At 38.7% G+C, this 16,954-nt stretch overlaps 2 protein-coding genes across 2 annotated transcripts in view; one reads left to right on the plus strand and one right to left on the minus strand.

Moving 5' to 3' along the window:
• Positions 1 to 5,508, plus strand: part of npr2 (natriuretic peptide receptor 2) — a 53,661-nt gene extending 48,153 nt beyond the window's left edge. The window contains exons 19-22 of the mRNA XM_070850668.1: positions 85 to 259; positions 2,114 to 2,212; positions 3,741 to 3,832; positions 4,959 to 5,508. Coding sequence (XP_070706769.1) covers positions 85 to 259; positions 2,114 to 2,212; positions 3,741 to 3,832; positions 4,959 to 5,021 — 429 coding nt within the window. The 3' untranslated portion in view covers positions 5,022 to 5,508. The remainder of the gene's footprint in view (positions 1 to 84; positions 260 to 2,113; positions 2,213 to 3,740; positions 3,833 to 4,958) is intronic.
• Positions 5,509 to 9,594: 4,086 nt separating this feature from the next.
• On the minus strand, positions 9,595 to 15,325 carry spag8 (sperm associated antigen 8). Its single transcript, XM_070851016.1, has 7 exons — positions 15,305 to 15,325; positions 14,720 to 14,743; positions 13,783 to 13,942; positions 13,477 to 13,522; positions 11,724 to 11,838; positions 10,255 to 10,317; positions 9,595 to 9,774 (listed from the first exon to the last, which is right to left on the minus strand). The coding sequence occupies exons 1-7, from the start codon at positions 15,323 to 15,325 to the stop codon at positions 9,667 to 9,669; spliced, it is 537 nt and encodes a 178-aa protein (XP_070707117.1). The 3' UTR covers positions 9,595 to 9,666.
• Positions 15,326 to 16,954: the final 1,629 nt, after the last annotated feature.

Consider the following 16,954-nt stretch of genomic DNA (forward strand, 5'->3'; position numbering starts at 1 on the left):
TCAACAGTTTCAATACTGTGATCCTGGGACTACAACAGCAAAATGATTTTTGTCTTTTTTACTCTCTTATGATTCATCCCTCAGGTGGAGACCATCGGAGACGCCTACATGGTGGTGTCAGGGCTGCCGGTGCGGAATGGAAAACTGCATGCCAGAGAGATTGCTGGGATGTCACTGGCATTGTTAGAGCAAGTCAAAACATTCAAGATCCGACACAGACCCAACGACCAGCTGAGACTCAGGATAGGGATACACACAGGTAAGTTGGTACTGTGTACATTTTGAGTTAACTAAATGTTTTTCACAATAAAACAGATTTAAGCCATCTTATTTCAGCATAGTGATTCCACTTAAAGCGTGTACAGCTGCATCAATCTCATCCATCCATGTCCCCATTTTTGAGGCCATTTTTCTTTTGCTTTTTCATTGATTTAGCAATTTTCCTCACTCTGACATGCTCTGGCCCTTAATTCTGCCTTGTGTCCATCAACAATTGATTGGCCTCCTGCGGGAAAACAGCTGGTAATGAGTCCAAAACCAGACCTTTTTGATTTGATGAGCAAATCCCAAGATGTGGGCAGTTGTAGAGGACATTATTATGGAAGACAACTTCACTCAAGTTCCAGATTGAAGAAAACAATCTGTGCTTTGGTTTCAGAAGAAAACAGATGGTCACGATGAGCATTTCACTGCACAGCGGAAAGAGAGTTCACAGCAGTCATGAAATCTCCTCTGAAGATCGATATTCAAAGAAAAGTTTTATTCCATTACAACAAAATGTAGACTACAACAATACGTTGTGGGCGGGACTGATCAAGACAGCAAAAGGCAAACAGAGCTCAAGTTCCCAGACAGGCTCTCTAACATTACAATCTGATTCAGTGTTCCAGCAGTTTATATGCCAAACCCCTTCAACACCTATGGCAACATAATCTCTGTCTGCCCTCGGGGGTCTGGTAAATGTAATTCACATGCAAGTTCAAGAAAGCTTCTCAAAGGCCATGTTCTTGGATGAGTAGTCCAAAGAGTTTACACATAGTGATATGCACAGAAATGGAAATAGCCCTCTGTCACAGGACCACAATGACAAAGAAGTGCATGAGAGTTTACTTTAACAGAGCAACTCAGAGATCTGAACCAGGCAACTTGAATATTGTCATCATGAGAACCTGTAGCGTCCATTACGATGCAGTACAGTTAGCTGTTCAAATGCGGACAAATTGCTCAAAGCAGCATGATCCCTCTCTTTCCCCTCTAAAAGGGTAATGGTTTGATCTAAAATTGGTTACAATACATTTTGGAAAAACATTCAGCTGTTAAGAGCCATCATTTTCCACAGCGAGCGTGGGCTAGCCAACCAAAGCACGTCTCCATCACCTCTCCCATGTTGTCAAAGATTTGCACAGCCTTCAAACTGCTGTGCAACTGAGTCTAAGAAGAATCAATGCAGTCTGTTATGTGACAACCACTGTAACAAAAGCAAAACTGAACATTAAAACCTTCATGATTTATGGCAGGTTGTATTAGCTTGTTTTACTTTTAGCTTAGGTATATGTCATAAACTGGCAACTGTTTGTACATCAAGTGTAGGGCACACTAATTGGGAGAACGGCGACTCAATCCCCAGCTCCTCCAGTCTAAGTGCAAGACACTGTCTCCTCCTACTCCTCCTTCCCTCTGTATGAATGATGTGTGAAAGGGTAAAAGTGAATGCAGTGTAAAAGCACTTTGAGTAGTTGAAAAGACTAGAAAGGCTAGAAACAGAGATGGACATAAACATTGGTCTGTCTGCAGCATTTAGTCTGATGTAATTTACAACAGGCTTCTGACTCAGTATTTAGACCATATCAGCTTGTGATGGCGCTGTTTGTGTTTTTACTCAGACACTTGACATGCAACAGAAATGGACCAGCGTGCGTAGGCTGGTACTTAGTGTTGTCAGAGTAATCTAAAGCATCCAGAGCACAATTTCAGTTAACTCACACCTCTGTCGTCCCATTTAATGACATTTTCACTGCGGTGGTTATGTGATAATAACAGCAGCTCCTAGCGTGCCAGATATAATTGTTTTTTCCGTTGTAAAATGTGACTATATTTAGCTTGTGTTTTATAGGTCCAGTGTGTGCTGGCGTGGTCGGTTTGAAAATGCCCAGATACTGTTTGTTTGGAGATACTGTCAACACGGCCTCACGTATGGAGTCCAATGGAGAGGGTGAGTGTCACTGTCACTTGTTTTTGTTCTATTTTTTACTCTGGTGCCTGTTGGAATTTATACTAGATGTCTCCACACAGGGAGGAACATGTTTTATACAAATGTATGTACTGGATTCATACATTTGTGTTTTGTTTTCCTTTTTCCTTATTTGACTCGATGGTCTAAGGATAGAGGATGTTTGTAGATTGTACAAACTGTAAAGCACAAATCCATGATTTTTCCAATGTAAATAAAAATTACTATTTCATTCATTCAGGAATGATGTGCAGGGTTTAGTCTCTCTGACTTTTCCACCCTTTCTGTAACTCCCCGTCCTGCTGTATAACTTTATGTTTTGCAATTTCCTTAAAGAGCTGAGCACTGTAGTTTTTACCAAACGTTACCCAAACAGGAATAAATAGTGCATTTGCTGGGGACTATTTTCAATGCAGATTAGTACACATTTGGTGCTCTAGTGACTATTTGGGGCAGCAGGATGGTGGATGTGTGATTGAGTCAATATAAACTACAGTGTGTGTGTGTGTGTTCATGGTAATGAAGGAGCATGGCACCCAGTGTGACAGTGTGGCTCGATGATGTGTTTTTAATGGTTTTTGGACAACAATGGATCTCTATGGCACAGAGAAACAAGTATACTTCGGGCTTGGGGTAGACAGATGATACTTGTTAGTAGGTTTTGGTCTTGTCATGGGATTGATTGACTGATTTAGCCTTTACATTTCTTTGGCGTAATGGTTTTATTATTTTATGGAGAATGAGAGATTATAACTGGATAATAGTATGGATGTAATAGCAGTGTCAATTACGTTGTATTTTATTAACATGGAACACAGGAAGTAGGTGTTATTGGGATCCCAATACATAGTAAATAAGAACTTATTTGGACAGTTTATTAAATCGTACTTGTACTTTGTCTGCACAAAGAACATACTCTGAATCTTTGCTAAAATGAATAACAAACTGTCATTTTCTTACCTTTGTAAGTAAATGAGTATGTGCTAATGTGTTTGGACGGAAAGTAAAAGTATGATTTCAAAGCAGAATTTGAGAGGTATTGACCCGCTGAGTCTAATTCCTTCTACACTGACATTTCTGCTCTTAACTGGCTGCGACAGGAACTAGTGTTATGAAACTGTGGTTGGATATTTTGTGAGCGAATCATCTGATGTATTGATTAACTACTGAGCCGCTTCCTGTGTTGTGCCTCCACTGGTAAATAATTGATTGCACTTACAGCTAAGGGCCCTTAGCCAGCGATAAAGCGTGCAGCCTGAACCTTCACAGGCAGGAATCACGTCTCAGATCTCTGCACTGTGTGCATTAATTGGACAAAACAATACAGATTTCCATCACTGTTAGCATTTCAGCCACTGGCGTGCATCGGCTCGTGTCACTCCTCAGGTTCCTCCACTGCTGTATGTCACGAAGCCTGAGAAAAGCACTGCAGTGGTTCAAATATTGTTAGTGTTGTCTTTCACTCTTTCAAGCTCAGTCTTGTCTCGTGTGCTCCCGGTCTGTTTTGCAGCCTTAAAGATCCACGTATCCTCGGCCACCAAAGAAGTGCTGGATGAGTTTGGCTACTTTGATCTCCAGTTACGAGGAGATGTAGAAATGAAGGTAAGAACCCGTCTTTTGTTTGCTAAAATTGACCAAGTTGAGGCACAAGAAAAAGACCAAGCGCACCAACAAAGGCTGTCCTATTTGTGTTTGTGAGTGCTTAATAAAGTGCACTCACACTGCAAACAACATCTCTGGCCTCAGATTTAGACTTAAAGACAAACTCTGCCAACAGGGTGAGATAATGACTAAGATAATGAATCTATTGAAGTGGATAAGAGGATTATCATTTTGATCAATTAATTGTTAACTCTATAAAACCAGGGCCATAGTTACCATGGAGGACACTTCAGTCCTCTGCATTTCTTTGTATTTCTGGCAATTTTCACAACCTTAAGAGGAGGAGTTTACTCTTTGCAATTAAAGACTTTAAATGCAGTAGATATTTTAAGGTTGAGGCAAAATGCAGGCATTTCTCTGCCAAACATTCCTGTTAGCATGGAGAATTCTTTAAAACAGTGTTTAGATCATCGTGTAGGGATATAACATTTAGTCAAACAGGCAAATATACCAGTATTGTGCGTTTTTGATGTCCAATTTAAGTTTCTCAGGGGAGTGTGAGGTTGTGCAGGGGCTTGGGGTACACACACACACACTTTTGGCTTTGTATAAAATGACAGAAAATAGCGAAAATAGTCCTTTATGATATCCCAGAGGTCGTGCTGATGCCTTCAAATTGCTTGTTTTGTCCGGTCAACCTTTAAAAGCCAAAGATATTCAGTTCACTTCCTCACTTTTGATAAGCTGAAACCAGCAAATGTTGCTCAATAGCTCTTAATTAATTTTCTGACAATCAACTAATCACTTAGAGGACTAATCAATTCGGCGTTAGACTGAGACACATTTTGAAACAAGGTCTCGACTTAACAAAAGTGACATGCTGTAGGCATTTTGATACGACAAATCTGACACACAAGTATGTGGTTCTCACAAGTACTTTCCATTTTCCTCTGATTATGCATAATGTGTTATTTGTGGAGCTATTTGTGTGTTATTTGAGGTGGAGGTGTAAAGCTGAGCTGCAGCAACCATCAGGGTCACCCCTAAACGAAGGGCAGCATCACAGAGGATATCACCCCCACCTTCATCTCCATTGATGAACTTATTGATTTTTGTGTTTTTCCAGGGCAAAGGCAAAATGAGAACGTATTGGCTTCTTGGGGAGAAGACTGATGTGTATGTTATCTGAGAAGCCTGCTGATGATGTGGCAGCAGTGGAGACGACAGCAGAAGTTCCGGTGGCCGAGCCGCTACTTTATTTGTTCTAGAATAAGTCCTTAATGGTGATTTCCACGCAGAGGAAAAGAGAGCAACACCATATGACAAAAACAGAGGGAATTCCAGGTATATTTATTACCTGCATACCGTAACAGCAAAAAATATAAAAGAAAAAAAAAGAAACGTTGTTAAAGTTGTTTTTTGTATGAAGAACCTTTCTGTCCTGAGAGTGAGTACTTTTCACTGATAAATTCTTATTTTTTGTGCTTTCTATATTAAGATTTGTATAATGTGTTTGAAAGTCAATGATGTGTTAATATTTCCTTGAAACATCCATTGAAGTTTGGAGGCACAGCGTTACAATTGATGTCACTGCAGGGGTTCATCAACCGTGTTACACAGTACAAGATAATATGTATATATGTATATCCAAGATACTGTAAGATATTTTGTTCAATAAACTGAGTAAAACACTCTTTTTCCATTTATGGACCACGCTGTATTTTTATGCTGTTGCCTATTGGATTGTGGTTAGTTATTGATATTTGCATCCATAAATGGTGTAACATGAGAAAGGCAGAACAGAGCCCTAATGGCTCTGTTCTTTATGCATTAACTTTAAACTCACCACCACGCTGCTCATGTGAACTCTCTGAATGTATCTGGGCCGTATCCTCCTAACAGTCCTCACCCAAATGTTTTCATCCAAGTTTAACCCAGAAAGAATTTATAAACGACCTTGTGCTGTCCCCCCAAATTATTGGATGTCTCGATAGAATTGCACATTTAAATGGCAGGAAGTTCTCACAGAGCTAATGCAGGAGTGTAGAGGCAAGTTCAGCAGAGGGACATTCTACCTGGGGAATGTCTTTAGGAATTAAGCTGCACCTTGAAAATTTTATTTTCTATTTTTATCCTCTATTACTCACTCGCTCTACGCTTTTCCCCCTGCAAATTGTGACAATTAGTTCATTAGTTTATCCTATTCTATGCTATATTTTCATTTCAAGATAATGTCAGTGCTATTATAATATTATTATTTAAACTATAACAAGTGTGCCATTGCCAGAAAGACCATTAAACATATGCAGCCTAATTAACTGTAGCAGCAGTGGATAGATAAGGGAAGAGGAGGAGGAAAGCAGCAGCTGTGTGCTTGTTGTAATGACATCACCGCTCATTAGATGCTCATTATCATGTGTGGAACGGGGGCATGGGCACTGTGTGTGGCTATGTGTTGCTGTGTGTGTTTTTATCTCTGCAGGAGGACATCTTTGCCTCTTGCATGCCTGTAATTACTGCCCACTTTCTCACAGTGACACAGTGCCGGTGCCTGTTAGCGCCGCAGAGTGAAGGTCTCTGCCAAAGCCAGCGCTGACCTGCTAACTCCTCTCAACTGACCAGGCTGTCTGTCATCCTGTCATATGTTATTTTCTGCTTTTTCATACGGCCGAGACCTTGAAGTGCAATGCCTCCAAGCATACTGCGAAATAAAAGAAGCCAATTCTCAGAATCACTTTAAATAGCCAGCACATCTAAATGGATGGGTGATTTCATGTCTCTTGAGGCAGTGCTATAGGTGACCACGAAGAATAATTCCCAGTAAACTTGGACTGACAAAGTGCAGGTGAAAGGATTAAAAACCGGTTAATGATGGTTAAAAACTTGGTGGTGTTTTTGAGCATTTTTGGGCACTTTTCTCTTTATTAAATAGTATGGTGTAATGGGTATTCAAGGGTTGCATTTCAATGTGTATTTAGGATCAAGACCCAATTTGTGACTCACAATTACATTCAAGTCTTAGATCCAAGCATCCATTTCTCAGAAAAATAAATCCCAGGTATAGCAAGTAGGTCACTTCCTGCTGTTTTAAAGGTATTTACATAATCCTTGAAGACTCTTCTAACCATCTACAGCACAGTGAAAAATATTTTTAACTAGTTTGCCAAGTTCCAGCTCAACTTCTTCATCCAACTCCAGACAAAGCAGACGCCAGAAGTGAAATGGTAAAAATGGTAAATGGTCTGTATTTGTATAGAGCCTTCCTAGTCATTCCGACCACTCAAAGCACTTTTACATCACATCCTCATTCACCCGTTTACACATCATGAATCTAAGTTGGAGGAGACTATTCTGTTACACACATTCACACACTGAAGCTATGCTATGAAATACTTCCTAGCTCAACTTGTTTAACACGAGAAACATATGAATTCATTATAGTGTATGAAAAAATAGAATAACATAGTCAGATATAATGGATAAGATGTATACATTATGGATAATGTACCAAAACGGCACACAAACATGAATGGACAGAAAGACACAATCAAAATTTAAGAAGGGAAACAAAAATGAAAATTGCTGTGTCGCATTTCATTTGACATGTTGAGTATAAATTTGCTTCCAGGCCTTGTGTTTCAGAGGCAAATTGGTTTTCCTGTATCATACCATGAGATAATGAAATGTTTGGAGAGAAAAGCTGCATAAATATAAGCTAAAATTACTTGTCGCCATAGCTACCGCCTACTAATCCCTGTTGAAAGCTCAGAAAGGATCTGCAGCGCCTGGAATTGATTGACAGAACACATATGTGAGTCTGTAGCATGCAACAAGTGATTCCCAATGATGCATTGTGTTTCTCGTCTGCGTGCGGCAGGCTTGTCAGCACAGGTCTTTGTAAAGGTGGAGAAGCACTCTGTGCAATTTTCTGAGTAGGTTTCTTTGTTATTTTCTTCAAGGACAATGAGAAGATATTTACCCGGTGTAGGAGGAAAGTGCAGCTTTTTGTTGTTCAGCACTGTTCGATTGCAATAATTAGAGGTTTCTAAAGGCAAAAGAGAATAGACACAAAAAGATGAATTGAACCAGTAAACAAACTGAGCACCCTGGTCAGGTGGAGGCAGCATGAGGAAACATTACAAACAACAGTCCAGTGACAAAAACTCTGTTTGTTTGTCACTCTGACAGAAAATTTCTTTCATCAACATGACATGAATTGTGTCGCACAAGGATAGACACACCCTGGGCAGCTATTTGTGAATCCCTATTAGTGTTCTTAAGTCCATAACAAATTCTTGGTAACCACCAGCATGTTTAAATCAGGTTGCACCATTAAATATTAAAGAATTTCATCATTGGTGAAGACCACAGTAATGCCGTTGTAAAAAACGTCAACACATTTTGTTAATCGCTGATTTAACTAAGGCATAATGTTTATTTGTATTATTATTTCTCCCTGTAGAATCCTTGGTGCTGCTCATAGATCATCATCATCAGATCAAACCTTTCCTGCCAAATCAAACCATATAACCAGGTCAGCTCCACGTGTCTGACTGTGTATATCAGTAGCTAGCAAATAGCTGCAACCAATAACAAAGGAAGGCAGTAACATTAAATTATTGTCATATATATATATATATAAGTGATATATTAAACGTAGGTGCCAATCCTTTGTGAAGCTAATTTAGAATTCATGCAGTTTATGGGGCATGACTTAACAGACCTTATTGTCATTATATGTTGTAAAATGAGCCATACTGTGCTACAAATGTACATCTACATTACTTCATGTGAATCTTGCCAGTTTAAGTAAGATCCCAGGGGTGATAAATCAGAACTTATAATTCTCATTGCTGTCACTCCTGTCAGGTAACACTGTAACAATTTACACCATTACTGAAACAGCAATTTCCTCATATGTCCAATATATCATCAGTATCAACTCTCTCTCTCTCTCCCGCTCTCTCTCTCTATATATATATATATATTATAAATGTATATATTTCTATATTATAAAGTTCAAGCCGATTGATGCAAAACTACAATGTTTCTATGCTCAGCAACATTTCATGCAAATAAATCCGAATTTGTCACTCTGCAAACCCAATCTATTTCCACTTCATGAAATCATTTTCATGTTGCTTATCATATTCATATGTGCATGTACTGAAAATTATGTGGTCAATATTTCCAGGAAACTGGTACTTTGGCTTAATACCAAATGTAACATAGCAACTACAGAAACCCAAAATTCATCAAGATAAAATGTAGAAGAAAGGGGAGGAGAATATGTCGCAGGAAGGCCAGAAGTAGAGCAAGAATGGGAGAATGAGGAGTAATGCAACGACTGCTCTTCATTCTTTTAGTTGTCATTTACTGGCTGTGGTCTGCAGTGTGCTACAGGTGGGTCAATACTGACCACAGTTATAGTGCTGACAGACACAGTAAATAAGCATTCTTAGGAGGACAAACATGGAGGCAACTGTTTCTCAGCAAAACTGTACACCAGAAACCTGTTAGTGTGTTTTACTAAGGTCAGAGATTGTTTGTTCAGTAGGTTTAAAGTTTAAACGTCAATGTGCTGCTGTCTGCGCTATGACATGATGAAAACATGAAATTTTTTCAGGCAATAATACTGTAACTAAATAGGCTTCCCATTTTTAATAAACATCCTTGTATACATATGTAGTGTAAATATGTAAGGCCTGTTTTTAGGTTTGATAATGACAGCTTATCACCAGAGGTGCCACCAGCGCTGGGAATAACAATAACTTTTAAAGTGGATTAGCACTTTAATATGGACTGGTAATGAAGTGATAATGTGACATACTGTCTCAGTTATCAGGTGGGAGCTCCATTTCATCCAGCTGCTCACCGATGGGTGTGCTAAACATGGCTGACTTCCTGAAAGGTGCTTTCAGGGTCTGTACGGCGGTCACACCCTGTCACACAAGAACAATGTTAAATTTAGTCATCAGTCATTTCCTGAATCTTACTGTACACACTGTGTGTTTAGTCTGTGAGCTAAAGACATGAAGACTGAAGAATCTGACATCAAATGATAAAGAAGGACACTTTGTTCTGAACAGAGAGGGAATAATGGGTGAAAGAGCATTGAATACAGAGTCTATAATCATCATCTTCATCTAAATGGACAGGTGCAACTCCACTTAGAGCTGCTGTTGTTGGATTCTCCTCCATCATTATATGGTGCCATTAGTGGCTGTGTGTTGATTTTAAAGAAGACACAGTCAGACTACAGAAATAAGTGCTCAAAATGGGAGAGAAAATTACTATGTAGATCATATATTCCTTTAATGTGTGTAAAGGAACAGAAAATATTTCATGTGTTTTTAGAATAACCTAAACAAAATGTAATGAAAACAGCAAGGATCCTATGTTCAAAAAGTCACCTGACACACCTGTATCCGCTGGCAGTTTTCACTCCAAAATGTGACGGCCTGATCAGTTTTATAATCATGAACCTGTAAATGAGACAACAAGGACACATTGTCAAATGAGTGGCATTGTGAGTTTAACTTTCTTATCTCTGCTCCTATTCTAACTAAGCAGTCTTACTCTGAACATATTATCACACCATTATGAGCATAAAATGTATTATGTAATATCAATTCTACCTTTTTTAATTAAGTGATTTATGTTTGTGTATAAAATAAAAAAATGACAAATGCACATCAGAAGTTCTAAGCTCACAGAAGTCCAAAAACCCAAAATATTAAATTTACAGTCACGAGACAGAGGAAAGAAAGCACATCTTCAGATTTGAGAAGCTGAAACTAAAGAATATTACTTGAAATTTGTACTTGATAAATGACTTAAAACAATTAATGGATTATCAAAATGGTCATTACAACCCAGCTGCATTTGTCTATGCAGCTCTTATTCTCCAGAAATATTTCCTCAACTGTTCAGTGAATATCCGGGGGCCAGCTGCTTTTGGAGTCACCATGTACACAGGGAGTTGGACAATAATGTACGTGTGGTTTGTGTTGTTTTTGTTCGACTGTACTCTTGCCAGATCAGTCTTCTACTTTTCCAGGCTTCTATATATTTGTCAGTATTGTCTGTTGCCCTCTTATTTGTTCAAGTAACCAGTTAACTCAGAGACTGAGCTTCCACACAATTATACAAACAAACAGCTACATCTGTAAAAAAAAATTCAGCTATATCTGTACAGTCTGTACACTGAGTGAATACACACAAGATTATGCAAATAAAACAAAGCAAGAAAATCCCTTTGCCTTCAGTCTTAACACCCCTTACTATCACTAAGCAACAGATTAGTCGGTCAGCCTGCAGTCTTCTTTTACTCCAGCTGACAAAGCTGGGTAGATCAGCAGGGTAACCTGTACAGCACAACTAACCCACTCTGGGGTGGGTTAGTTCAAAGCATTATGTCAAAATCATCCCTACAGGACGTTGCACTAAAGTATTGAGTTTATAATAAACTTACATGTCCAACAAACACGACCCTGTGTCCACTCTGGTAACAATCAGATGGGTTGTAGTTTTTTTGGTCGCAGTCCTGTGATTGGCTTGTAATTAATAACTCTGCCTCTTTGACATGAATGACATTATAGCTGCATTTCATCGCACTGTTCACACTGCAACAGATGCCTACTTCAGCCTTTTAGTAACACAGTAGTAATTTGACACAGACACTTGTTATAAGTACAATAGATGAAAAACAAACAAATGAATAGTAAATGAAATAAATGAAAGTATCAAACTGGTGCAACATATTGGATGTAATTTTAATACCACCCCAAATATAATAACATATTGTTTAGATCCAACAATGGAGATTTAATCTCATGATCTTATATATACACATAGTGTGTATACTGCATACATACACCTGTACATATACCTGTGCTGTTTCAGGGGTTAGAGGTACAAATCCCTCGACACAGAAATCCCTCTGGGTTGTGGAGGAGAAGTCAGTTTTGGGAGACGGTTGGTTCCGTTCAGCACGAATCTCCTCACTGTGAAAACAGGAAGATATCAGTCTATCTATCATAAGGTCTTATCATATCTAACCTATAAAAACACATGGTCATGTACTTATTTTCTATCATTAATCTGAAACTGCCAAATAACTGGTAACTAAAGCTATCAAATAAATGTGATGGAGTATAATGTAGTACAATAATTGTCAATGAGTTCTGTGCAGGAAACAGAAATACTCAAGTGTCACAAGTGCATCAAAACTGTGCTTAAGTAAAGCACTTGAGTAAATGTGCTTAGTTACTTTTTTTGGCCTTGAGTGCCAAGCAGCAGCACTTGTCTGGCTCTCTCTTTGAGATCCACCACATTTAAGTTGTCTTTACGTTACATGAACTAATACCATGATTAGGTAAATAAACATATAATTACTATTGAATGTACTCAAAGTTCCAAAGTTGGGTGGAGCCGTGCTGGGACTTGCGTGAGGTTACCATAGTTCATGTACTAATAGGGTACACGACAATTCACTTATTTGATCATTCTTCCATCCTTGAGTGGTCTGGAAATCATTCAACATCATTAAGGATGTTCCACTGATGTAGTTTCTGCTCTGAGGCTGATGAGTGAGGAGGATTGAGGGTTTAACAAAGATACACAAAACCATTCTACGGGAAGTCTTTTATCTGGCTGCCACTTTCATTTATTGGAAATCTGCTTGTGAGTCAATGCTGCAACTCATTAGACTGCTTTAAAACCGGCATGTGTTGACAAATAACAGAACTAAATCAAGTGTAATATTACTCACAATGGTACATTTTCACGTTCTCTGTCTCACTATCTAGTTGCAATGAGTGGATCTGTGGATCCAATAATAACAATAATCCAATTTCTTGAAATAATGCGGTAATACTCCCTTGACACAATAATAGAGGTTTTCCTGTTCTTCATCAACACTGCCACTGTGAAATAGCATATAGGGCCTTTTAAGACTAATTATTACAAAAATTCCTTATTCTTGAACATGTTATTAAATGTAACTCAGTGGATCAATGGTCATATAGATTGGAGTAAAATTTCCAAGTTGTGTCACAAGAAACTGATAATATTTAAAGAAAAAAATAAAACCCTTCTACTTTCCAAATCTCTGGTCTGGCTCTGATAATTCATGATATCAAAATGGCATTGTGTTTAACATAACAACTGGTCTGGCTAGGAAAATGCCCTGACCTCTTTGTTGGATAGGAACCTGCTATGAATCAAGCATCGTTGGTGTGTACTTATAAAGTCCAGGAAATTTAGTGTATGGCTCAAGACTGAGTGATGAAGCACTGTCTACTGCTGGACAAGCCGTTTTCATCAAAGACATGATGCTTTGTATTCTTTATGAGCAGTTAACTTGTGCGGGATGTTAATAACCACATCTGTGGGGATAGACTCTATAAACTCCATTAAGATGACTGGCCTCCATGTAAAATAACATCATAAAATCTGATTTAAAGGGCATTACAGCTGTGATTGAACAGTAAAACAAACCCAGACGTGTAAATATTACATCACTTTCTTCCAACGTGTTGCCCTCAAGACATGGTCATGGCATTGCTCTCCGTCTCCATAAACAAACCACTTCCAGCAAGAATTTATCCAGCATCTAAAGACTTGTTTCATACTCGATTTACCTTATCGTCTGGGCAAAATGTTTTTCCAAAAGCTCTCCTCTGATGCCTGAATCATGGAAATATAGAAGAGGAGATGAACTGAGCATGCATAGGAAATCATCTGAAAAAAGATTTAATGAAGGGTAAAATAAAAAAGTGAAATAACAAAAGTGTCTACATGACCACTATAATATTATATTGTTTAAGACACTTCCACCAAAGTGAAATCTTTTCGAATCTTCTGGATACCTCTGGTCCATACAGAGGTTATAATGGTATGAGGTGAAATAGTTTCTAACTAGGCTGGTGAGAGACAAAGACACTCACCCCGCAGCCTCACCCCTGGACTCTTCGGAAGGATGTAGGCTCCTCTGAGCGTGGTGACAGTCTCCATTTTAGACTCGTGGTCCATCGTGAGAAGTCCTCTGTGTCCGTGTCTCTGGATTTGTGTCCTTGTCTGCTCATTGTCAAGAGCTGCAACAGCCCTCTGGATAAATGGGCATACAGGGTGTAGGTGAAAAAATACAAATTACAATCTAAAGCAATGTAACAAATAAAACCCTTGTAAGCTCTACAATGTTTGATTGCAGGCTTCATTTAAAGATACTGAGTCAACTTTTGAAAGGTTTCGCTCTTCTTTGTCCTATATGAATGCAAATTGATTATCTTTGGGGTTTGGACTGTTGTGCAGAAGGGAACTTGTGATGGACATTTTTCATCTGGGTTTTTGTTTTGTGTGTATAAACAAATTCTAAAAGAGTTGAATACCTCTTAGGAGCGTGTATCAGCTTTAATAGTGTGACAGTCCTTTTATTACTGAGTTTTCAACGTAGTCAGCGTTAATGCAGCTGGCATTATGATATGACGGCAGCCATTGTGATAACAAAATGTAATTAAAATACGCACACAATCACTGTATGAACAATATAAAGTATTTAACACAGCACACACTACACCCGTAACTCCTCTCTGGTAGTTTAAACAACATTTAAACATGATGTAAACCTTTGGTCTGCTGCTGAGTGACGCAGTGTGTGACTGGCTAATTGACAGTACTGCTAAAGTTAGCTAGGACACCTAGGCTAAGCTAGCTAACATTAGCGAGGCTAACTTCACTCACCTCTTCTGCCCAGTTGTGCAACATACACTTTCCCACTGTATTTTGCATAGTGGCGGGCTGCTCGGTCACTGTAGCACTAAGATAACTACTGCACTCACTGCAGCATTGGGCAGGTTGAATAACATACAGCCTAGTATTAGTTACCGAATCCTCTCCATAGCTCCCGTCCTCTCAGCGCTTAGCAACAGGTTTCAGTTGACGGAAGTGTCGCCATGACAACGGTATTTCTTTTTCCTGACAAAAACTGGAGCTGACACAGTTAGCACCACGGCTAAAAGAAAGAAAGAAAGAACTGCTCTTCTGTTTTACATCTATAATTGAAACGTGACAACAAATTAAAGTTAAAGTCAAAGACAGCGTTTTCATAACCAGTGCTGTTCTTCCTCTCTGCTACAGCATCATGCATTTCTTATGTGCAAAATCCTACTTTTAATATTCTTTTTGTTTTTGCTTTTGGAGTATTTCATCAAACAATTGCAACATGATAACACTACAATGTTTTTAAGCTTGGCTGAGATGGGGAAAGTGGACGTATGGATAAAAGAATCAATAAAACAGAAGGGCAGAGGAAAAAGAAACAGTGACTAATCCATGATGTACATGTGAGTAAGCCTATCCTTGAAGAGACTGAATGTAGAGATGAGTAGAATGTAACGTTCCTCATAATGGATACATGAAACAAACAGAAATGTCGTCTTCCCATTGTGTTTTCCACAGTTTGAGGTTTGCCTGGTGCTCTTTGAATACCATCATCGCTCTCCTCTTCCGCAGTGGTTGAGTGGCACCCGACAGGAGAATTAACGCCACCACAGCTCTCTACCTCAACTTCTAACATTTTCTTTTGTCGAGTTTCTGGAAACTCCATTCAAACTTGGACTACATGTGGATGAAAACCTGGATATTGTTGTATTCTTTCTCTATCTTTTTGCTGCTGTTGCACTTTACTGTATTTTATGGTTTGATATCTTCTGTTTCTCATTGCATTTTAATGTATTGCAGACTGAGTTTACCTGTAAGGAAATGTGTATTATGGAGAAAATTGTCTTGCCTTTGTCTCAATGGAATATGTAGGCTGCTGTAACACAGTGTCAGAAGTAGATTCAATGTAAAGTAATTAATATTGTGCTCTTATTATTACTGCTCTTAATTATCCCTAAAGGAAATAAGGCATAAATCTTTTCTGAATTTGTAACTACCTTATGTTAAATACTGATGAATAATCTCTCACATTCTTTCAGGTGAACACAGAGGCACATCCTCTGGTCTCTAAATGGCAGCTGTGGGTGAAGGCGCTTTCCCCCGAGAAGCAATTAAAGTGAACAGAGATGACAATCCATTCATTTTATCACTTGGTAAAATATCTTTGCATGCACTGATTAATCCATCCAATCGTCATTCGTTGTTACATCCATCCTGCTGAGCCAGAGATGTGATGGCAACTGGAGGAACACCACAAGTTCCATACTTTTTGTTCTCTATTTAGCTCTCATGTTCCTCCGTTACATTAGGCAGAGCTCAGTTCAAAGCAAAAACAAAAAAATTAGGTCACAATCAAAAATCAAAACAAACAAGAAACAAAAATCTACATTCTTGTCATTTAAAATGAATAAACATTCAACAACAACATCATAAATGTGAAGCCAATGTGGAAATGGCTTGAACCTGCATTCTTTCTCCATCAGGGGGTTTCAAAATAGGTTTGAATGTATGGAAGTAAATGAGCCTGCTTCTCATATGATTTATTACCTCAGTAATCACTTTCCCAATGATTTTATGGTCTCTCTTTAGTCCAAAGTTTTCTTCAGCACAGTATGATATTCATTTAGTAAATTTGGTTTGATTAACCCCTTGGAGCGGTCTTCGTGGAATGAATGTCACTTCTGGCTCCAAAAAACTAAGATGGTGCTGCCCATAAAACCAAAGTCAAAGCTTCAAAATGGCCGTCCACAAACCAACTGGTGACGTCACGGTGGCTACGTCCACCTCTTCTATACGGTCTATGAGTTAAACATGCAACTGCATTTTATTGTAATATTTTCTGTGTTTCCTTTACCTGTAACCTGCAATGTGTGCCTAAAGCAGAACCTCATTTCATATTTTCAGAATGTGTGCAGCTGCTCTTTTGTTATACCCTGAAGGTGAGTGTTATTTTCTACCAAACCAAGGAACAACATCATCATTTGAGGGGGAAAAAAAATTCAATTTGAGAACTGATTTATTTGCTCAGTAACCTTGTTGAATCACTCGTTCATTGAGAATCACATTCCATTTATTCATATCGATTCAAACCCTGCTAAATTTAACACTCACAGCTTGTTACCGTGGATATGAGACACAGAACAAACCACTGAGCCTGTTGCTGAGAAACGGCGACAGAGT

This window comes from Pempheris klunzingeri, chromosome 19 (genome assembly GCF_042242105.1).
Source record: "Pempheris klunzingeri isolate RE-2024b chromosome 19, fPemKlu1.hap1, whole genome shotgun sequence".
Taxonomy (NCBI): Eukaryota; Metazoa; Chordata; class Actinopteri; order Acropomatiformes; family Pempheridae; genus Pempheris; species Pempheris klunzingeri.

Bases quoted from the DNA above. Each gene is read 5' to 3' on its own strand.
- spag8 (XM_070851016.1), bottom strand. From the start codon at position 15,325: ATGGTATTCAAAGAGCACCAG. The intron at 10,318-11,723 runs GTATATGTACAG...TCTCATTTACAG, and splicing joins TAACCCCTGAAACAGCACAG to GTTCATGATTATAAAACTGA. The intron at 9,775-10,254 runs GTGTGTCAGGTG...CTTGTGTGACAG, and splicing joins AAAACTGCCAGCGGATACAG to GGTGTGACCGCCGTACAGAC.